The sequence below is a fragment of the Drosophila albomicans genome, chromosome 3 (assembly GCF_009650485.2).
Source record: "Drosophila albomicans strain 15112-1751.03 chromosome 3, ASM965048v2, whole genome shotgun sequence".
Classification (NCBI taxonomy): Eukaryota; Metazoa; Arthropoda; class Insecta; order Diptera; family Drosophilidae; genus Drosophila; species Drosophila albomicans.
In genome coordinates this window covers 19,385,725-19,409,311 of record NC_047629.2, presented here as the reverse complement: position 1 = coordinate 19,409,311, position 23,587 = coordinate 19,385,725, and the positions used below count along the sequence as shown (strand labels likewise).

Genomic DNA, 23,587 nt, shown 5'->3' with positions numbered 1-23,587 from the left:
TGTTGTTGTCAACACTCCGCCAATGCGCTACACAGCGACATACACAAACACATTAATAGTTTAAAGTTCGGGTAGAAATACAAACACATGCAGACATAGTATTTGTATGTGTGGATCGATCATCCCCTTTGCTTGCCCTCGCTTAGCATTGCAACATTTGTGTCCATTATTGTACATATGTATGTATGTATGTGCGTTTCTAAGCTTTGCATGTGTGTATGTCAATGTACAAGGTCATCAATCCGCCATTTACGCACATATTTTAATTTGCTTGACAGTTACAGTTATGATTTGAAGCGAAAGCCATACTAAGAATAACAGTTTGCTATTTTGCTGTTCGTTTTCCAATAATTCCGTTTTTGATTTGCTTCAAAATTGATTGAATCGAAATGACTGCAGAAGACTAGGAAAAGACATGGAACATGGCATCATTTAAATCAATCAGCATACTTGGAACTTAAGAACAAATGGAAATATACTCAATTATATTTCAACAGTAAAATATATATGATTTAAATTCATGATTATTTATGGTAACTCAATAAGAACTATTACATTTAAGTACAGTTGCATATGTTCTGTATAACAAGCGTCTAACTAGTGAGCCGATCATAATGAAATCTTACAACTCAATAAGCACATTTGTATGTTTGTATTTATATATGATTCTGTACTATATATATTTATCGTTATGTTTCCTAAAATTCTGCAACAAAAAAACTACCACAATGACACGACAATTGCGAGTACTCGTATGGTTGTGTATACAATTACACACGCACACAAGCACAGTATTTTGTTACTCTTCTCTGCACTGGCTCGGCGAATGCAAAAACATCCGACGAAGCCGCGTTACGACGCCGGCGTTAAGAGTTGCTCTGATGCTGCTTCTGCTGCTGCTGCTGCTTAGGTTGCTGCTGCTGAGGTTGCTGTTGCCGTTGCCGTTGCTGTTGCCGCTGTCGTTGCTGATGGGGCTGCCCTATCGGCACGCGGTCGCGACCAGTTTTCATTTCGTTTTTGGCTTTCACGGACTGCTGTCGTCGGTGTATCGTTGCTATCGTTGCCGCTGTCGTCGCCGTCGGGTCAATCAATGTGTGCCGATATTTAGTAATTATTGTTCTGAATTAACCCACCGTTTGTGTGCTCATAACCAAAACTCAAATTATTAAGAACTGTATAAATTTGAAAAATATTATTAGGCAAGGACTATTCCTAAATATTCAATGTGATTAAATTAGTATTGTAAGTAAGAGTTTCTGAACGAGTTGCGTATTATTGAACCAGTATAGCATATTGTTTTCGAAGAATGCATTATCTGAACCATCGCGAAATTAAACATATAGTAGTTTCATTTACAATATGATAACATGACTTTATCCTACGTGGATATGCCCGCTGTAATTGAAATTCAGGTAAGACTAAACAAGTCCAACACCGTTTGATCACATTCAGTTGTGTATACAATCAAAATGACCTAATGAACTTATCACACATGATATATTACGAGTGAATATGTAAATACATTCTGATTTGTGCTTGTAAGAAATTTGATTCAAAGTTTGTATTACAAACCCGTCGGCAAGACGTGTGTCTTGCTGTTTAAATTTATGCACACTCATCTATAGATATTTGTTTCCTAGCATTTTTGCGCCATATCGTATCCGAATATAATAAATCACGGTTAAGAATATAAGCATAAAATGTTTTTCAATCTAAGGAAGATTTGCTTACTTATATCAAGTATTAGATTTGATAAATAAACAGCTAAAGCATAATATACTTTATTACGTATTGACTTATTTATTTGTTCTTTTATCAACGATTATAAACTAGTATGATTATGAAAGAGTTACTTGCCTTTGAAAAACAAACAGTAAATATATAATTTACTGAGATGATAATGACAATTAATATAAATACTAGAATTTGATTTAGAACAACATTCAAACACATAATGTAATCAAATAAATACAGAATAAAATAAATGTAAAAAACTTCAAGTCCCTTTTCACCGCACAGAAGAAAGAAATAGACATTAAAATGCAAGATCAATATAGTATATTTCAAATTATTACAAAATATTGCTTATTTCCTACAAAACATTTAACGATTGTTCAATTGAATTACAGGAACGCCTTAGCGGCCATGGTAGCTTGGGTCTCTCGAGCAGCAGCCCGGCTTATACAACCCATTCGGGAGGACATTCAGGCAGAGGTGGCCCCACCTCGGGACACAGTGGGCACAGTGGCACCCATGGGTCGGCAGCTACCATGCATCATCAATCACTGCAGTCTGATTTTCAACCTCCATACTTTCCGCCACCTTTCCACCATTCAGCTCAAAGCCCTCCACAGCAACAGGTAAGTGCTCCAAATTGTGGCGCCACACCAGCTGGACGTATCATTTCCAAAATAGTTTAGATATCCGGCTATTTACAGAACCATGGGCCGCTCGAGTACTTGGGCACGGATCCCTATGGCCAGCCGCTGTCTTCACTGCATCATGCTCCACTTCACCACTACAATCAGTTGGCGGGCCTCAGATCCACGCAGGATCAACTAGGTATCCATAGAACCCACAGGGATGCTGAGTTGCAAGGACATGTTGTAAGTACTTCTTCACTCATAATTCATAAACATGCTAAATTGTTGAAGCTATCATCGTCTGTCGATTTATCCAAGCACGGAATTCTTGATTAAGAATTTGGTCAAATTCTTCGCTGTCAAAACTTATAGACACACACACACACATAAACTTCACATTCTTACAATAATCGGCTACGTTATGGCTTCATGAATTCCATTTAAGTGCATTATGAAACACTAAAAAAATGCCCGAAAGTATTTAGAAAATGTTCTTGGGATTTCGCTGAAACATCTTGCAAATAACAACGAAAATTCCAGGGCCAAAAGGAAAAGAGTTTTATATACCTACATGTCTTTGTGTGTGTGTGCATATTATTAAGAAGGATACTTGCACACTCTTGCGTGCTTTTGACGAACTTTGCCCTTGCAACCACGACTAGGGCAGTTGCGTTGTTGACGTTCCAAAAGGCGTATCCCCCGTAGTGCTTTTGCGCATACTACACTCATACTCAGACACTCGAGGAAGCCGAACAAATACTGTAGAACATTGTACATGTATTGCCTAAACACTGGATTGGCTCAACTGTTGGCTGCTTCAACCCCAGGGCTTTCCGAGTATGCTTTCTGATGGCGATAGGCAAATAGTCAGCCCATAATTGAAGAAGAATGTTGACTAGCTTTATTAAACAAGCAATTCCATTGAACGAATTCACCCAAAATACTAGTTTACTTAAACAAAATTATTTGTTTTGGGTATGCGAATTAGAATAACCAAAATTAAGTCATATGCAAGTTAAGAACAATACATACCTGAGAGGAACAACATTTTATTTCTTTACTCTTAATACGACTAGTAACAGATTAAGATAACAATTATGATATTTTTTACTGCTGGAAATGTTAAGCTCAAGTCGTAAAATGGATTTGTTATACAGTAAAACTTACTCACTGGGACTTGTTGACAACAATCAAAAACATTTCAATTTCCGTCGGCAAATCTAATTTTCGCCACTTACATTTTCCAATTCAAAAGAACGATAACTTAATTTTAAGTTCCAAAAATTGATTTCGTAAACATTCAGACCGAATATTTGGATTGAGTTCCTATCATTGCTAACCTAATTAACTTGAATACAAATTAAATGCAATTTTGTAATCCTTTTCAAATAGACTCAACTATCTCATGGCTTTCCCTACACGGAGAGAAGAAGTGATTACGGCAGTGCAATTACAGCAGGAGCAGCACACGGCACCAGACTTGGACATGAGCACGAATCTTTGGCCTTACATCAAGCGCTGCAGAATGCTGTTGATGACGTCCAAGCTCCTGCCCTGGATGACAATGTAGCTTTCATGTCAGATTTACCTTTAATCAAAAGTAAGTACAGTCTAATAAAAAGTTAAAGTTCAATTAAATTGAAATTAGCTTTCCAAATATCGTTATTTCGATATTTACAATACCTCAACGTAGACTTTTAATTGTAGTAGAGTTACATCAAGAATTTATACACTCCCTACAGAACTATGATATATTGCTATTAGAGAAATATTTGACAGTTGTATACCCGGAGTAAATTCGCGCTATTACAACTATTACCTAATATGCTGATATTATACACCATATGAATAGCATCGTGCATTTGTTTGAATGCAACAGAACCTCACTGAATAGTAAAAAGGAAAAATATGAATTGAATTTAAGGCGGTACCACAAACATGTGAGAACAACAATGGCGAGCTACCCCTGAAGCATATAAATAGTTGTTATTAGGTGTGCCATGAAATTGTAGCTGGCTCCTCTAATTGGCAGGATTACTGTAAAATGATCCTTGCACGTCGAGTTCACACTTTTCAATTTCAAAACATTGCCACTGAGACTCATATGTTTTGCTTACAATGAATGCACTGTGTGTTTTTTGGCTATAGAAATATACTTATATTATGCCATGTTATGCATTCTTTCTCCACAGGCATGAAAAGTGGGAAGGACGCCTCGAACATAGGCTCAGGGTCGCCAAGTGAAGTATTTTGCGCTGTTCCCGGTCGACTCAGTCTTCTGTCAAGTACTTCGAAATATAAGGTTACAATTGCGGAAGTTCAGCGCAGATTGTCGCCGCCCGAGTGCTTAAATGCATCCTTGCTGGGTGGCGTTCTAAGAAGGTATGTTTTCGCATGCTCCCACAAACTTGTATGCCTAATTAATTAACTATTTATAAACAGGGCGAAGAGCAAAAATGGAGGCCGGCTTTTGAGGGAAAAGCTTGAAAAGATTGGACTAAACCTACCAGCTGGTCGTCGAAAAGCGGCAAACGTAACATTGTTAACATCCTTAGTCGAGGGAGAAGCCACTCACCTGGCCAAGGACTTTCACTTTGTGTGCGAAACTGAGTTTCCAGCCAGACAATTAGCCGAGTATATTGTGCGCCATCAAACCGAACCCCAAGACTCGTATCGACGAAAAGAGCTCATCCTTCACTCGCAACAAGTAAGATATTAGCAATTTAATTATTATAATTATAATTAAAATTACATTTACTAAATATTATTATTTTCCCTGTAGATTACAAAAGAATTGATGCAAATATTGAGCCAGGATCGAACCACACACTTTGGAACAAGATCACAGCATTTATTGGAGCCTTCAATGCAGCGGCACTTAACACACTTTTCCTTATTAACGCACGGATTCGGTTCTCCTGCAATTATTGCCGTGTTGCATGCTTTTCAGGTAAAATTAATCTATACCCATCAAATTAATTTCAAATTTAAACTAATTAAAAATCAATTTCAGACGTTTCTTAATGAATCATTGAACTATTTGGAAAAATTATACCCTTCGAATGGAGGCGGAATGGTATCTTCATCTCTGGATAAAAGTAAAATTGACAACGATAAGAAATGATAGACTATATTGCAACAAAAAAGCAACTCGTAATTTAACAAATCTTATAATACAAAATTAGGTACAATATATATTCTAATAAGTAATAAATTATTGTAAATTTATTTAATTTAGTGTAAATTATTGGAAATTTGTAAAACCGTAACTTTTAAGTGCATATTAAACACATATGTACAGACACATTCAAATGTATTAAGATTTCTTAAAATTAGGAAAGTGAATCAACTTATTTCCGTCAAAAAGTCACCAAGGGTTTTACAACACTTTAAACACAAATATCCGGGTTTTATTTTTTAAGTATTCTACTATTTAAATATTTTAAAAGTATACAAACAAATAAAATATGTTTTTAAAACAAGCCACTGCTATTTAATTTTAGCATTACATCCGAAATACATTAGTTAAAATATTTCTATTATTTTTACTTTTATTTTTTCTTCTTGTTTTTGGCTGCTTTAATGGCCATAATCTTTTTTCTCATTTTCTCAAATTTATTGGATTTTCCAAACCATTTTGTAAACTTCTCCATCATCTGGTTAATATTGAAATTATTATATTACATATTATATTATAAGCAAGCACTGTCACATACCTTCAACTCTGGCGGAAACATTGGTGGATTATTTTCAGAGAGAAAATATTCCAAAAATTCCTTCGGTTCAAGAGCATCGAATCTAAGTCGCATCTTTCTTTCCACATTCAAGGTCTGCGCTATATTATTAGTAATGTCCCCAGAATTATATGCCTGCAAAACTCTGGCTAATGCAGAGTATTGATATGCTTCCAGGTCGTCGGGCGCATTTTCCGTCATCAAGTCGAGCCAAAGCATGAAACTGGTGCCATAATCACACTTCGGTATAAGTATGATCTTTTTAAAGTTTCTCTTAAGTGTGCCCTTTGCAGCCCAGGGCATATTACTTGTGCCAAGAAGAACAATCTTGTCACTTTTCTTAATTGGCTTCAATATTTTTTTGGCAATATATGAAGCAAGGATTGTTGGCTTCATGGCGGCTTGTTCAGGTGGAGTTTTCTTGGCGAAAACCCGATGAGCTTCTTCGATGTATAAAATGGCTGGTTGAAATGCTTTTGCAACTTTCATAACTTTATGTAAAAACATGTTCATATCATCTGCATATTGAGTCGTTTTTTCCGGACTAAGATTTATAAAAACAGCATCTGTAGCAGTAATCATGATTAGGTAGTTAATCTCTAAAATATGGTGAATCAGAATACTTGCCCAATTCAGATGCAATTATATTGCATAGCAATTTTTTTCCACTATTTAGTGGCCCAATTAGTAAAATTGACTTTGGCTTCGCGATATCAAACTCACTCATTCCCAACATACTTTCTTGAATTACCATTTTGATGTCACCCTTAGCTGGACCAACCGTCCTAAAAGAAAATAAGGGATATATAATTATTCCTATAATCAAATCAAATTATATACGTTAAGTTATCTTCCGGATCTCGTGTATCATCAGCCAAGAAATTGAAGTCGGCAATGAATTCATCAAAGTCCTTGTGAGACACTTGCTCAATAACACCATCATCCTTAAGTTCATTATATAGGGAATCCAAAGTTCTATCTTCTGTCGGATCAAATGGTTTTTTCTTCTTCTTGTTCTTCTTTTTCTTAGGTTTCTTAACTTTTAGTGCTTTATAAGGAACTTTGTTATCCTTTGCCCAAGCTTCTCTCAACAATTCATATTCAACCCTAGAAAGTTAACAATAACTCAATAACTTTATGTCATTAAACATACTTTTTACCGCATGTATTCGTCAACCAATTGTCGTAACTCTTGATGTATTACATCCAACTGTTCTTCGGTCACCCAATCTTTAATAGGATCGTGATTCCTATTTAGATATTCGTCAACATCTCTCCAATCTATCGAAAATTGTTTCATTGTCTCTTCAATTTTAACTGTCGAAAAGCAGAAATTACACATACTCGAATTCATAGAGAACAACGCCTTTAGTTAAATGTACCTATTGGTTTGCTTGAGGATACTATATATCCAATATCGATGATTCCAGCATCTTTTAATTTTTTGCGTCTCTTTGCTTCCTTAATTTTCTGCTGTCTCAATTTATCCTTTTTCTTTTTTTTCTCAGCTTTTATCTTGTCCTTCTGTTTCTTCTTCTCCTCTTTGCTCATAGGTTTTTTATTAAGACTTTCTTGAAACTCCATTGGCGTCATAGTCTCATCGATAACAACCAGAACTGTACCTTTCTTAACAGGATCTGGATAAGGATGAAAATTTCCAGTTTTTCCATAGCTGATCAAAAGAATATTAATAATCATTCCAACTTAATTTTATTACTATTTGCTTACAATTCATCGAACCAGGCGCGAATGTGATCGGAAATATCTTCCATCATCCAAGGAGTTCGCACTTGAAGCAACCTTGTTCGCTCATCCATGATTAATTTTGCGAAATCTTCGTCAAGCTGACCTTTTAATTTTTCATTTTTATACATTTCAAGAACCGAGTTTGAAAACTGATTTGGCCTTTTCAATTTTCGAATTTTTTTAATACCTAGTAATTCTTTTTTAAATTGTTTTTTGATTTTCAATATTTTTCTAGTTTTGTAGGCTCGCCAGCAAGATTGAATAATACGAGCTGCATTATTTCGCAATGTATTAAATCTTTCCAGTTCTTGTTCTGCAACATTTTAAGGTTTAGGATGTATATATCATATGTAAACTATATGTTCTGATTCAGAACCAATTCAAATATTTGAATTTTTTGTAAACTGTGTTTGAATTCTACATACCATCATAAAGCTCGTTCATATTATCATCCCTATCCCTTAAATCGGCGCAAGATTCTTCAGTCTTTATAAAGTCCGCGTTAAAGATGGTTCTTTTTACTGGTATACTCATGGCTTGATTTGGCTTAAAGGTAAACATATAATTAATTTTCTTTCTTTGCTTCACTTCCAAATATTTCTTTTTATCATATTTTATATTCGCCTTATATATTCGTGCTCGACGAGCTCTTTCATGTGCTTGAATAAGCTCTACAGCTTCTGTAACTTTAACCCAATCTTCTGCAGCACTTGCTTCTTTTTCTTCATCATTCATGTATATCTTATTCTTTGATATGATATTTTGTATATCTAAGGGACGACGATACAGAAATTGTGGAGACCTCCAAATCATCAAATCTCGTGGAGTCAGTTTTCTTGAAATCAAAACTTTGTCCATATACACATATTCGCTTAATTCAATTTCCTTTAATTCCTCTTTAAGTAACATTAGCTGTTGTGTTGCATTTTCAACTAGAGTCCGAACGATAGCGCGTTTTTGCACTTGAAATGTGTTGAAATAAATAAACGTTAATTTGTTTACCAGTTCCACATACAGCACATAAAGTTCGCAAAGTATCTTAAATGATAGAGCCTTCTCTTCAGGAGGTTCGATTGTTTTAAGGCGCATTTGCTTTTTCAAAAGCTGGCCAATCTCTTTTGAAGTAGATATCCATAACTTATGATTTACGTCGAAAGGCATTAAAAAAAATATATTCTTGTGTATCAGTAAGCAGAAAACAGAAATTTTGGGCAATTAATATAATTGTTTTAGTTCAATTCATCATAACAGTGATTTCTCAAAGCATTCTCGATCTGAAAAATTAATGTCATTTAAATCTGGTACTTCCAATCCTCTATTCAACTTATATTCCAATTTTTAATAATATAACTTTGTATAAAACGTAACCCTGACAATTAGAAATTTTTTTTTATTATTCATTTTAACAAACCGCTCACAATTTACACAAATTATACGAATCAGTTTATTTTGATTTTTAAATGTTAGACCTTTTCTTCAGACAACTGCTTCGGTCGTAGTTTGAAGTAGTATAATACAGTTTAATGTGTATAGCAATGATTTTATCACAATCAAATTTGATGGTGTAATAATTATATTTATATTTGTATATTTAACATTATATGTTGCTATGGCTTTTTACGGAATATGAAATGGAACAACAACAGCTTCCCTGTGATCAATCTGTATCCCTGAAACTCCAGCATGCGATTTTTCCATAAACATTTTCATCTGAAAAGTATATTGAATAGACAACAAATTACAAAATAAATTAAACAAATATATTATTGGCAATTATTATATGTGAATTGATTTTCACTAACCTGGGCTGTATCATCAGAGTAAATGGGCTTTGATACGCACGACTGATGATTGGGAACATCTTTCAAGAGGCCTAAAAAATAAAATATATTATATTATAGTCATATATCATACATATGTATTGCATTAGGAAAGTACGACATTTGGGAGCATTTGACCTTAATAGATTTCAGAAACTTAGGCTAATGATATGATTACAATGGCAAAGAAAATATGAATCATATGCAGTGGTCCTATCAGCTGAATATTATTCTTCTGACAGCCTAAAAATACATACATTTATTTGTATGTATATTTATGTATATTTATGACTTTTAACGGAGGGCGTGTGTGACTGGAATAGTTGCTGCTTCTGTATGCACATATGTATGTTGTATGTATGTAATTTGTTTGTATGCAATACAGCTGATAATAAGACGCACATACCTTTCATTACCACGCTGGGATGTTGTACATTATTCCACTGTTGCTGAAGCCGTTGGGAGTACAATTTTATTCTATCCGTATACTCTTGATGCTCTAAGGTGTGGGAGTCCATAGCACCCACATTGATCATATTTCTAAGGTACATAATATTAGTATTGTACTAATTGTAAATCAAAGATAATAATACGTACATGGCGGTGTTTTGCACCAATCTAGACAATGCATTTTGATCGTCCTTCTTTGGCAACGATTGGGAATAATCATTACTTAAGTCAGCTGAATTACTCCTCCGTAGTGCTGGACTTTGATTAACTGAGTCTGCCAGAAGATGTGTTCTTTCGCTTGGTTCTATTCCCTATTACAAATATAATCAATTAACATTCAATGCAAAGTACAGAATTACTTACTTGAGTCCCCAAGTCATCTGTGCATTGCCAGCAACTGCATAGCGAAGCTAAACAATCCAAAATAGAACGAACGTAATCCATATCTGGGCTGTTATTGTCCAAATGTTTATAAATTTTAGTGATGGTAAAAATACCAAAATATTAAAAAGGGCCCTCCCAAGAAACATCGCGTCGAATCAGCGTAAGTGCATTCAATTAATTATTATTATTTATTCCATCAAAAATGCTTTTATTACAATACAGAAAAACAAATATCTGATAGAACACAGCAAAAATAATAAAATGGCATATGTTTGTAATATATTTGTAAATATTCGACTATCGATAATTGCATATTTTATTTAAGAAAATTAAATAGGTATCGTTTCGGCTTTTCAAATGAATTCTTGAAAATTACTCATCACTACTTCAACCAGCTAGATGTTGTTCGGTATCTTTCTTGAAGCTGAATGGTATATTTTAAAAGTTAAAAAGCGGTCACACTGCTTGCTTATCAACAAACCGAGATGTTGATTGTTTTCATGTAAGGATAAAAACGATTTTGATTGACCGATTTTAAGATTATCGTTTTGTTGCTGTAGATGCTGGCTGTTGATATGGCTATTAGGCATAGTCTGTGCAATTTTCTTTGGACTTCGGCAATGGATTACTCACCATAAGCAGAAGCTACACAGCTCATCGTCGGAAAAAAGATTACATGTTGGCATTTTCCACCCGTACTGTAATGCTGGTGGTGGAGGTGAACGTGTCCTATGGTGTGCGGTGAGGGCTTTGCAGGTATGGGCTTATAATAGAAGCTATCAATCATTATTTCTTCAATATTTTTCGATTAATTTCATTTCAGAAAAAGTACGATGGCATTAAGATAGTCATTTATACCGGCGACATTGACTCAACGCCGAGTGCAATTTTACAGAAAGCCAAGAATGTTTTTAATATTTCATTTGACATCGATCAAATAACATTTGTATTTTTAAAACAACGGCATTGGGTTGAAGCACGAAAATATCCCCATTTCACTTTGTTGGGACAAAGCCTAGGCTCAATCGTTATGGGCTTGGAAGCTGTTTGCAAATTTCCTCCAGATATTTTTATCGATACCATGGGATATGCATTTACATATCCGGTGTTTCGTTTTCTAGCTGGCTCTAGGATAGGGAGCTACGTCCATTATCCTGTCATAAGCACCGACATGCTTAAAAAGGTCCAATTTCGTCAATTAGCACATAATAACAAGGCTTATGTAGCAAGAAATCCTTTCCTCACCTGGATTAAGCTAACGTACTATCGTCTGTTTTCAAAGGTAAGTTGAATTTCAATCTCTTTAAAAGAACTTTATCCTAGTCCATTATAATATTCAATTTTCAGATGTACAAGTGGGTAAGCAGGTGCTCGGAAACTATAATGGTTAATTCATCATGGACAGAAAATCATATTGTTGACTTATTCGATGTTCCTTTAAGAACTCATCGAGTGTACCCACCTTGTGACATTGCACATCTTAAGAAACTTGAACATGTAGGGAGAAACAATGATATCTTAATATTATCAGTGGCACAGTTTCGGCCAGAAAAAAACCATCCTCTCCAATTGCAAGCATTATACGAGTTACGAACACTTCTGTCTAGAAATGAAGATCTATGGAATCGTATAAAACTAGTCATTGTTGGATCCTGTCGTAATGATGATGATTATGAGAGGCTAAAGAATATGCAAGACCTGGCAAAACATCTTTCTCTTGAAAATTCTATTGAATTCAAAGTAAATGTTTCATATGACGAACTTTTGAAACTATTTCAACAATCCAAAATCGGTATTCATACTATGTGGAATGAACATTTTGGAATTGGAGTTGTAGAATGTATGGCAGCAGGTCTCATTATGATAGCTCACAAGTCTGGAGGTCCACTACTTGACATTATTGAGACTTCTGAAGGCAGCCAAAATGGTTTTCTTGCAACAGATGCTATTGAATATGCTGGAAGTATATTGAATATCATACTCAATCCTCCAGAATTGAATGCAAACATTGTTAATGCAGCAAGGTACGTATTTGTATAACCTGTTTATGATTCTGGTATTAATTTCTTTTATATTTTAGATCATCCGTTGAGAGATTTTCTGAAAAAGAGTTTGACGATCAATTTCTACGTGCAATATCAGCCATTTTTGTGTAAAACTGTTGTTTTCCCAATTGCAAATTATTTATTTAATTCGTCCCAAAGAAAAAACAACAATGACAAAACTTAAAACTTTGAAAATTAATCTCTAATAAAAAATATTAGGATACTGTTCAATAATAACTATGGCAAAATTTATTTTTATTTTATTTATTTAATAGTCCATAGGACATTAACAAAAACACCTCATGGGCGTTTTCTTTTTGTAGATGGATTAAGGAATAATGTAAGAGGAAACTTCATAGCTAATAATTTTTGGACTAAAAGGATAATAAATAAAAGGCTGGCATTAACAATCAAAGTCATCATTACTTATTAAAATGATATGATTTTTATTTATTAAACATTTACATCGACATATTCTAAAATTTTTTAATATTTGTAATATGTATATTTATATTTTATTTTTTGAGTTGGTTATTTTGTAATAGTATAAGTATATTTTTTGAGTGCCTTAGTTTTTGAAGTATATGATTAATTAAGACATTTCCTAAAATTTCTATACGCATATTCATTATCAATCATTTATTTCATGTAATTGTAGCATTCTGATTTTTTTCTAAATTCTAATGGAAATATGAGCTATGAGCTTGAAACATATCCAATGAGTCATATAAAATTGTATGATATTTTTAAATGAAGAAAAGTGGCAGAAACTTAATATATGGAATAGTATGGTTTTGAAAATGGATTAATTTTTTTCAGAAATTATTTCTGAATGATAACTAAATATAACTTAAAAGTTTCACCGAAATCAATCAAATTATAATACATGTTTGGTTGTGTTAATTTGAATATTTACATTAGATATTACGATAATTAATTATATAATTATTTAGGTTCAGATATTTCTCCATATAAGCGGTCGAATTTGTAACTATATTATAAACTCAAAAAATTGATTATGAATAATCAACGTCTTACACCTTGAACTTAAATCGTTGAAGAATAATAACATTGTGTCAATTAAAGTCAGGTCGAAGGATATATAAGGTTTTACGTCCTTACAACTACCAAATTTAGTTAGTTCATTGGGTCTCTTTGAGTTTTCCTTAATCCTGATCTTTGGAAAATGTTTCCTACTAGAATTTCAAAGTCACTTTTGCATTGATTGCGATGATTGGATGCAAGAGCAATTTTGATGGATATCGAGCTGTTGGATGGCAAGCTGTGCAACATTAGCTGCAGTTTTAAAGGTTTTCTTTCTTGGTTTAACAATCTTTTTTACATATCTTATTGATTTTGTTTGCAATTAAGTCTGAATTTTCAACTCGTTCCATTAGTTCTTTTATAATTACTTATTTGTTTGCTACTTTACTCCAGCAAATTATATTTTTTGTTGCCTAAAATGTGTAGTTATGTGTGAAGATAATTGCTTGAGATGAACTACACTTTATTAATTTTTAATTCGTGGTGTTCTGCATCATTCGTGATCTATACCATATCATTTTGCTTTCTAAGTGTTTCAGATGAAACGGTTTAGTTTGTTGTAACCGATGTTTAAATGTTTCTTAATACGTATTTACAGTGGGTTTCTTAGCACTTATTATGGAATAGCAGGCAGATCCATTAGATCAATTATATTAATATGACTTCGACACAAATATCTTACGTTTTTCATTGCTATGAACTACTTTAAATTTTCTCACTATAAGGATATTATTATTAAATGCGTTTGATTATAATTTCTTATGTGTTCATTATTTCCTATTTACCATTCTTTAATCTGATGGACTTAGTTATTTATTACAAGGTTATATTATTATGCACAACATCAACTTATACTATGTGTAAATTTTTGTGTTTTTGACATAAGCGAGAGGTATTCGTTTTAAATTTTGTAACTTCTTTAATATTCATTAACAAACTATAAAATAATAAGGAAATAGAAATATATCTCGTTAATAATAAGTTCATAAAACTCTGTTCTTTTGAAAACAAAATATTAAAGTGAGTAGGTGACTATTTATTTAATAATAATCTAAAAATATCTACAAAACTTCTGATTTATGGAAACGTCTACCCTCGACTTATATTTTCATAGAATCTGGCGATAGAATGCCATTGTAATCTTTTCGTTTAAACGGTTTTCATATTTTTTATGGGAGAACTCACTTATGTGAGCGCTGTTTTAACAATTCTGTTACGCTGGGTTTTATGCGGCAATACACCAGCAGAATGAGAGTTATCTTATAAAAACAATGCATTTCTTTACCAAGATTTATTTATGCATGCTCGATATTTTTGGAATCCTACAGATGAATCTTGGATAGAACACTTAGATAATGGGTATTGTCTTGTTTCTTAAAACAAGTTTAGTATTTTTTCAATATTAATTGCTTGTGTATATGTATCTATATGTTTAATATACTGTTTTTGGCCTAAGGTTATAAAATATGTTATCCATTTTAATTAAAGGTAATCCTAAGTATAAAATAATTTATACATTTTTGAATTTATATTATTTTGTTATACAAATGGTATATCCTTAGAATAATAATGTTGTTCTAGTTATTGAAATGACTGTTTAATTTTTTCCTATACCATGAAATGCGACGATGATTTCGTAGAGTTAAAAAGTTTTAAACTCAAGATGATGCTTACATAATATATTTTATACCTATATTTAATTGTGACCTTTCAATAATTTATTAAAGAAACTTAATTAAAATCGTATTACTCTAGTAATTAATATATTTATACAGATTGGTTTATAAACAAAATTTGTAATAACTACTCATATTATTATTTTTTTTTTTTAAATATATACACATTCTAAATACGTAGTAAGGCACCTTTAAACTTATATTTGCCAAAAATAAATAAATTTAAATATTGAATATCAACAAAAATCTAGTTACCATCAAATACGGTAAAATTATTGCAGCTAAAGTCTTTGATATTCGATTACTGCCTGACATTCCCACTTTATATTCCCTATCGATGTCCAAAAGAAGATCGTGATTTCGGGTATAAAACTGGTGAATGTCGCTAATCTAAAATTGTTAAAGATGTTTTAATGTTAAAAAGAATTTTAAATATATAGAAATGTTCAATAATTGTTGTGATGCTAACCTCATTCCATCCATATTTATTCTTAGCTTGAACAATTGCTTCATATACTGCATTGTGCTCTAAGTTCCTTACTACATATGACATCAAATAATGTGTCCCGTCAGTCCTAATAGGGATGGGCTTAATATGATACTCGTGCCATTTTCCGGGATGTTGGTACGTTTCGTTCATCTAAAATATAATAATAATTGATTCGATATTGTTCTAATATAATTAATACAATATATATACAAAATTTTACCAGAAGTCTTCGATATAAAAGCTTAATTTCGTCTAAGGGCGGTATGGACTCTATTGTCCAAGTTAAATTGTAGTGATCTAGAAATCCGCTCAGGGCTGGTGATATAAAATCTGCTGGCCCTGGTCGTCCGGAAACCTCAATGTATTTCTTTGTTCTTCCTAGTGCATTATCAGCCACGCAACTATAATTTCCAAAATCGGTTGGCTGGAAATTTCTAATAATAAGGCTGTATCTATCGTCGTGAGGGTACATTGAACGTCGATCCGTTGGATCCAATAGGAATGAGTTTTGATACCATAACATCTATGAAAATAACGTAAATGAAGATTATATTAGTAGGATAATTTATATACAATTGAGTTAAGATTAACTTACCTCAGAATTAACATCACCATGAACAACGCAAACGAGTTCAATATCATATCCTTCAGAGGCATGAACCCAAGCCTTTTCAACAGTTATTTCGGGAGGAGCTGCAATACAAAATGTAATTTATATTTATCTCATGATAAGCAAAAATGAACTTAAAAGTACTAAAAATACCAATACTTACACAAAATTGTCAGCTGAATGTCCATTGAAACGCGTTCTTTAACGCCATTGTCAGCTGAGCACTGATAAGTTCCTGCATGATGTCTGTCCACATTTTCTAATATCAATGTTGAGCTATCAGATAAGTGAGTCGGTCCGGAGTAAACATCTTTTTTGAACCAGTATATTGTGGGAACTGGATTACCCGACGCCTTGCACTCTAAAGTAACTGTGCTTCCTTTACGGGCAGTCACTTGTCCATTGTGCGGAAGTGCTCTTAATGTTGGTGGCACTATAAACATTGAAAAATTAATTAACTAAAAATGAATAGAGATTAACTGAATTTTGTAATACCTAATATCTCAACAGTGTGGACTTGATCTCGATTTTCTTGGTCCCCAAGTTGGCATATATAATCGCCGGCATCTTGAGTCTTAACCCCATTAATCTGAAGATTGTAGTCTCCAACGATTTTGAACCTTTGGTCACGAGATATTTTTAAATGACCGGCAGTAAGAACTGAAGAGCCCTTTCTCCACAACAGGACAAACGATCCCAAATTTTGCACCTTGCATGGCAATTCTATAGTCTCTCCGACTATTACTTTGTAAAGGTGGCCCCTTGATAAGAATTTCGGTGCAGTAGTGGGCGCATCATTATCAGACGCTATGAATGATCCATCTGAGACAGGGGCTAATAATAACGAAATAAAAAAAATTTAACATGATTTTTATTATTTTATTTGACAGTAAGAAAATCAAAGGTGAGAGCAAATAATTAAATAATATTTCTTTTGAGGGTTCCAATTATGATGATTCGAAGGGGTGCTATATAGCAAATCCCATTCTTTCATATTATTGAAGGATACTATTGTTCGATGCAGGTATTATTCTCTTGTGTATGTTGTGAGTACTCACCGCTAAGCAAAATAATAATAGACAACAAATAAATACTCCACTGCCACATCGGATATTGATTTGGTAAGTATGTTATCTGCAACAAAAAATACACAATTGAATTTTGTTTTAGTTAGATATTCTTATTGTTTATACTAAGGGGTCAAGAGCATTCGTTAATGGTTTAGTTTCACCGGCATAAATTTGTTGCATAGCACTCCCACAATATTGCCGCCCGGATATATGAAGGTCATATTTCTGCGATGAGTGATAACCTTTGAAAATGATACGATACTAAATATGCCTCAATGTCTACCGCGGCCCTTTCGTCTTCTTCATTGCAATAAGAATTCGCCACAATATTATTAATGTTTAAAAGCGAGTAAGTTATAAGTCTGTATAATATTAATTACAAAATTATTAATATATTCTATATTTTTTTGAATATAAATTCTAATATTATCACATAATTTAACTCTGCCATACCTGACTGCATCAAAATTACCAGACTGCATCAAATTTAAATTTACTAAGCTGAATTTTAAAACATGGATTCGAGTTATTTATTTACTATTGTTAAATTATAGATTAGAAGTTTACTTACGATTGAAATGAATATGAGTATTTGCTTAATTAATGATATTCTTTTTATACACTAATTAGTCATAAAGGTATTTAATATTTAATATTTCGTAAACAAAAAGATTAAGATGTTGGTTGCGTTCGCCAATAATTGTCAAGGAAAGTTCTCTTAAGCCATTCTCCAATATACATTGCAGCGTACTTATGAATGTACGTATGTATTTAATGTATGCACAATTAGTGTAGCAAATTAAACATATTTTATTCTCAATTTTGAAATTCACTAACTCAATTCAACTGCCTAAACACATATTTATGACTAAATATCAAATAGAGTTAATGTATGTTAATACAATTACTCGGATACACATGAAATCATTATGTATTTACGAAACATTTATATATCGTATGAAGAGATTTATGTATGAATATATATATGCATAGTTGTAGACCCTGCATAATTTTTCCAATAAATATTTATTTTACAAGTCGAAATACATATGTATTGGTTAAACCAACATATATACATTAAATTTAAATAAGTAAAATTATCAAATACGATTGAAACTTACAAACACACTTAAGCATTATTACGTAGTGTGTGTATGTGTGTTATATGTATGTATACAGCATATACTTTCGCATATACGAGTATCCAGAGAAAATTGAACTAATGAATAGTAAATGAAATTACGTATACGTACGAGTATGTGAAAATAGTTAAATGTATGATTTTGTGTAATAAAAATGTGCATGTGAACTTTGCACACTTTTATAGACACATATTTGCATAGGTATATGCACATACATGTTCATATATGCTGAAACCATTCAGAACAGAAGCAGAAATAGCGAATTGTACGACTTACCATCTTCAGTTTCTTTTATAGCTTGTATCTTTTATTCCATTAACAAACGGACCGTATACCGATCTCACATAAACATGTATGTATTTTATTAAACAAATTAATTTGTCTGGAATTAAATGTAAACAGCTATCTTTATCAGTTATAAAATACACCAATGATTCTGGGTGACAAGTATAATTGTATTTATCCTTAACATTTTCACTCACATTGCGCATGTCCAACTTTAAATCACTTTTACCTCTGGAGCTTTTGGAAAGCTTTTCCCGAAGTATTTGTATTGTGGGTAGAATCGTGATATAAAAAAAACTAAGAATGTGCTGTTTTACAATACCGAGAGAATACCCTGTAAATTAAGTCTTTTTTATAAACGAAAGTATTCCAATAAATATTTATTAGATCACTGGAATGTACTCTCTTTAATCTTACATATGTATGTATACTCTTTAATCTATGTACATATGTATATTAATGTATATTATTATTTCTACCCGGGTTTCTGAAGATCTCATTTCTGTGTTGAGTGAAAACATTTTAAAATACTATGCCTAAGTTTTTACATGACACAAAAAAAAACTATGTATTTATTTAATTTTAAAAATTTTTTACTTTTTCAAAATTCAAAACTAGAACTCAAAAATATAAAAAAAACTCATATACAAGAGATTATAGCTCAAACATAAGGCAAGGTTGATTTTTTAAATTAGGAATACAAATAATATAATGAAAATAAGTGTACCACTTTTAAAATTGGAAACAATATCGATGCAACAATGTTTTTAAAACGAAGATGTTTTTACAGTTCTTAAAATTAATATAAATTATTAATTTATACAAGAATTAATTAGTTCATGATGGATTAATATTATTTTTAAAATATTAGCTTTCCTAAAAGGTTTTTTTTTGTGTCGCAATGTGACCATCAACAATGCTTCCAAAATATACATTTTAGCCCCTACGGGATATACCGAAATACAAAAACCCCGACAATCGCCACTTGGTTAAACTTAAAAGTTCTTGTAATTTTAAACAGCTTACAGCTTCAATAGTCTCTCTCTCTCTCTCTCTCTCTCTATTACTCAATATTAATACCTTTGATGTTTGCTATGAAAATCTTCAATGCATGAACATCCTTTTCACATTTGAAATCGATATTTTAGTGTCAAAAAACCACCGATTGTCGATAACAATAATCGCATGTTTCATTCCATCGGTGCAAGTATTATTATTGTTTGCTCTCGTACGCCTGCTGTTCGCCGCATAAATGTTTTGTTTACTTTTAGAATATATATATACTATTTCGTTAAATGAGTGCATTAGAATTACATTTTTGGCTTGCTACAATTTTTGCCCTTTGCTTAACTGAGTGTGCTGTCGAACCCACAAAACCATTGACATCAGAGGGTCTTGACTTTGTGGTAAACACCGTTCCCAACGAGTTCATAGTAAAATTTCATTCGAAATATTACACAAAAATACGAGAATCTTTCGTCGAAAAAAGGCTTAATAAACAAAATGTGCGTATAAATTAGTGTTCATTTGCATTATTGTCTTCAAAAATATATACTTTGCATTCTACGTTTTAGGTGAAGTGGTCGATTTTACCTCGGAACAATATAGCTAGCCATTATCCAAGTGATTTTGATATTTTGTACATCGCAAGCGCTAATCAGACATCAATTGAAGTCATTCTCGAAGCAATAAAACAACATCCTGCTATTAAATCAGTAGTCCCTCAACGTAGTGTTCAACGTTTTCTGGCATCTACCACCAACGCTACATTTACCTGTAATACTCGGCAACTTCTTGGTGTGACGCGAAAAAAACATTTAAAGCTTGTGAACCCGCATCATGTCTCCGGCTCACTCCATGCAGATGTGCTTTGGAAACTTGGCATTACGGGAAAAGGTGTTAAAGTGGCGATATTCGATACTGGATTGACACAAAATCATCCTCATTTTCGAAATGTCAAAGAGCGATCGAATTGGACAAACGAAAAGTCATTGGATGATGGAGTCAGTCACGGAACTTTCGTCGCAGGCGTGATAGCTTCGTCAAAAGAATGCCTGGGATTGGCTCCTGACGCCGAATTGCACATCTATAAGGTTTTCACCAACTCTCAGGTTTCATATACGTCTTGGTTCCTAGATGCCTTCAATTATGCTATCTACAAAAAAGTCAACATAATCAATTTAAGTATTGGCGGCCCCGATTTTATGGACTTGCCATTCGTTGAAAAGGTCTTGGAATTATCAGCCAATAATATAATTATGATATCAGCCGCAGGCAACGACGGCCCTATATATGGTACTCTGAACAATCCTGGTGACCAGAGTGATGTAATCGGTGTAGGTAGCATCAATTTTGAGGATAAAATTGCGAGATTCAGCTCAAGAGGTATGACAACATGGGAACTTCCTTTAGGCTATGGCAGAGCTGGATTGGATATTGTTACTTATGGTAGCCAGGTGGAAGGAAGTGACGTTCATGCAGGTTGCAGACGTCTATCAGGAACATCAGTTTCATCACCTGTAGTTGCTGGAGTAGCAGCTTTGTTAAGAAGTGGAGCTTCACATAAAGTTAATTTAGTAAATCCATCATCGTTGAAACAAGTTTTGGTCGAAGGCGCAGAGAAACTTCCAAATTACAACATATTCGAGCAAGGACAAGGAAAACTCAATTTGCTAAAGAGTATGCAGCTATTATTGTCCTACAAACCCAAGATTAGTCTGATACCATCGTCGCTTGATTTTACCACAAATTACATGTGGCCGTATAGCAGTCAACCCTTATTTTATGGAAGTGTCGCCTCAATTGTAAATGTTACAATTCTTAATGGCATATCAGTAACAGGAAAGGTTCTTGGTCAACCAAAATGGATTCCAGACCCAGAACACTATGGCCAATACCTCAACATTTCATCATCATATTCAACGTTAATGTGGCCTTGGACTGGATGGATGGCAGTTTATATAGGTATGTGTTACACACTTTTAAATTTGTAATTTTATAGCAATTTAATTCCCCTAATAATTTAAACATTAAAACCTTTTAATTTATACTATAATTTTAGCTGTAAACAAAGACGGAGAGAATTATGCTGGTACCGCCAAAGGCTACTTAATAGTATTAATAGAAAGTTATCCGTTTGGATCAAATCAAACTCATGAGAGCGAAGTACGCCTGCCACTTACTATTAAAATTATGCCAACACCGCCTCGACATAAACGGATTTTATGGGATCAATATCATAGTTTAAGATATCCACCTGGATATATTCCACGAGACAATTTAAAAATTAAAGCAGACCTTTTGGATTGGAGAGCTGATCATATTCATACAAATTTTCGAGATGCTTATATACATTTAAGAAACGCTGGGTATTATATCGATGTTTTGAGAGAACCTTACACATGTTTTAACCCTCTTGATTATGGAGTCCTACTTATTATCGATCCGGAGGAAGAATTTTTTAATGAAGAAATTACCAAACTTGGCCAATATGTTTATAAAGATGGTCTAAGTGTCATAGTGTTTGCGGATTGGTATAACACAACGGTAATGCGGAATATAAAATTCTTTGATGAAAACAGTAGACAATGGTGGATTCCAGACACTGGAGGAGCTAATATTCCGGCCTTAAACGATCTTTTGGGTCAATTTGGAATATCGTTTGGCGATTTTGTTGGCGAGGGTTACTTTAAACTTGGCGATCATGCAATGTATTACGCTAGTGGCACTACGCTTACAACATTTCCAAACAATCCGGATGATGTTGTAATTGGAACAAATTTAAACGATCAAGGAGCATCGGTAAATAAACATAAAAACTATTCATTATTTTTAATTATTCTCATTCATTTCTTTATTTGAAAGGTTATGGCAAATGGAAAAACATCGAATACGGAGTCAAAACAATTTGTACCTATAATGGGGTTATTTCAAACAACCCTTGAGTCTCGGCAGACGATAAAATTATCCAATCTCTTTCCGGACTCCCCGAATGCAGCTGATGATGTGGAGTTATTTGACAATTCAGTTGATCGAGCGGTCTTAAAGAATCGAATTTTACTTCATGACAAGAGCGAAAAACATTCTGAAGGTCGCATAGCTGTTTATGGGGACTCGAATTGCTTAGACTCGTCTTATATGGAAAAAGCTTGTTTCTGGCTTTTAACAACCATTTTAGATTTTGCAATGAATTCCCATAAATCTGTGTTATTAAATAATTTAAATAGAATTTCTGAATTTAAGAATCTAAACAAAGAATTACCTATTAGGCTAGCAAGTAGCAATTTAAAATTGTTCTCCAAAGTAATTACCAATAGAAAAAATCCAATACTACACTGCGAAAAAATTGAATGGATAGGTAAAACAACATTTAACGACAGCAAAAGGATAGAACCTGAAGTGGAGTTCGATACGGAAGAGAGTTTAAACAACTATGTAATTGATAATTTAAATACCGAAATTGCTAAATTAGCTTTATATGATTATAAACAATCGGCAAACCAAAATGACTTTAACATTAATATTTCAGTTTTATTCATGATAACGTTGAGTTTAACTGTAATAATATTGTTTGTAATATTTCTAAGATGTAAAATTGTACTTTTTTCGTGTAAATAAATCCAATTGTTTATAGTGTAAATTCTTTTCAATAAATGAAAACAATCAATTCAAACAATTCTATTTTTGTATTGCCCAAAAAATACCTTTCTTTCATTAACTCTTGTTTAT

General features: G+C 33.0%; 6 protein-coding genes across 11 annotated transcripts in view; 3 read left to right on the top strand and 3 right to left on the bottom strand.

Annotated features, from left to right (window-relative positions):
- LOC117567349 (transcription factor AP-2-epsilon) overlaps nt 1-5,801 on the top strand; it is a 30,730-nt gene extending 24,929 nt beyond the window's left edge. The window contains exons 1-8 of one of the 6 annotated variants that reach the window (XM_034247279.2): nt 1,325-1,412; nt 2,130-2,360; nt 2,421-2,606; nt 3,756-3,963; nt 4,556-4,745; nt 4,806-5,070; nt 5,146-5,313; nt 5,377-5,801. In XM_034247279.2, coding sequence (XP_034103170.1) covers nt 1,368-1,412; nt 2,130-2,360; nt 2,421-2,606; nt 3,756-3,963; nt 4,556-4,745; nt 4,806-5,070; nt 5,146-5,313; nt 5,377-5,487 — 1,404 coding nt within the window. In that variant the 5' untranslated portion in view covers nt 1,325-1,367 and the 3' untranslated portion in view covers nt 5,488-5,801. Of the gene's footprint in view, nt 1-1,324; nt 1,413-2,129; nt 2,361-2,420; nt 2,607-3,755; nt 3,964-4,555; nt 4,746-4,805; nt 5,071-5,145; nt 5,314-5,376 lie in introns of those variants that run through there. The other 5 variants (XM_034247282.2, XM_034247281.2, XM_034247283.2 and 2 more) reach the window with 5 other exon arrangements.
- Nucleotides 5,802-5,829: 28 nt separating this feature from the next.
- LOC117570191 (dynein regulatory complex protein 11) lies at nt 5,830-9,107 on the bottom strand. Its single transcript, XM_034251676.2, has 8 exons — nt 8,269-9,107; nt 7,826-8,156; nt 7,480-7,769; nt 7,258-7,414; nt 6,938-7,204; nt 6,725-6,882; nt 6,080-6,663; nt 5,830-6,019 (listed from the first exon to the last, which is right to left on the bottom strand). The coding sequence occupies exons 1-8, from the start codon at nt 9,002-9,004 to the stop codon at nt 5,915-5,917; spliced, it is 2,628 nt and encodes an 875-aa protein (XP_034107567.1). The 5' UTR covers nt 9,005-9,107; the 3' UTR covers nt 5,830-5,914.
- A 106-nt stretch (nt 9,108-9,213) lies between these two features.
- LOC117570192 (uncharacterized) lies at nt 9,214-10,595 on the bottom strand. The gene is made up of 5 exons (XM_034251677.2): nt 10,477-10,595; nt 10,261-10,424; nt 10,070-10,203; nt 9,646-9,716; nt 9,214-9,553 (listed from the first exon to the last, which is right to left on the bottom strand). Exons 1-5 carry the CDS (start codon nt 10,555-10,557, stop codon nt 9,461-9,463), a joined length of 543 nt encoding a protein of 180 aa, XP_034107568.1. The 5' UTR covers nt 10,558-10,595; the 3' UTR covers nt 9,214-9,460.
- A 299-nt stretch (nt 10,596-10,894) lies between these two features.
- Nucleotides 10,895-12,902, top strand: LOC117570773 (GDP-Man:Man(3)GlcNAc(2)-PP-Dol alpha-1,2-mannosyltransferase). Its single transcript, XM_034252609.2, has 5 exons — nt 10,895-10,999; nt 11,058-11,253; nt 11,321-11,779; nt 11,845-12,521; nt 12,578-12,902. Exons 1-5 carry the CDS (start codon nt 10,983-10,985, stop codon nt 12,651-12,653), a joined length of 1,425 nt encoding a protein of 474 aa, XP_034108500.1. The 5' UTR covers nt 10,895-10,982; the 3' UTR covers nt 12,654-12,902.
- Nucleotides 12,903-13,030: 128 nt separating this feature from the next.
- Nucleotides 13,031-19,016, bottom strand: LOC117571606 (opioid-binding protein/cell adhesion molecule). The gene is made up of 8 exons (XM_034253823.2): nt 18,851-19,016; nt 17,421-17,496; nt 16,858-17,196; nt 16,526-16,795; nt 16,348-16,445; nt 15,973-16,275; nt 15,732-15,902; nt 13,031-15,652 (listed from the first exon to the last, which is right to left on the bottom strand). The coding sequence occupies exons 1-8, from the start codon at nt 18,851-18,853 to the stop codon at nt 15,485-15,487; spliced, it is 1,428 nt and encodes a 475-aa protein (XP_034109714.1). The 5' UTR covers nt 18,854-19,016; the 3' UTR covers nt 13,031-15,484.
- A 1,063-nt stretch (nt 19,017-20,079) lies between these two features.
- On the top strand, nt 20,080-23,498 carry LOC117571701 (membrane-bound transcription factor site-1 protease). Its single transcript, XM_034253999.2, has 4 exons — nt 20,080-20,364; nt 20,434-21,823; nt 21,921-22,660; nt 22,724-23,498. Exons 1-4 carry the CDS (start codon nt 20,155-20,157, stop codon nt 23,474-23,476), a joined length of 3,093 nt encoding a protein of 1,030 aa, XP_034109890.1. The 5' UTR covers nt 20,080-20,154; the 3' UTR covers nt 23,477-23,498.
- Nucleotides 23,499-23,587: the final 89 nt, after the last annotated feature.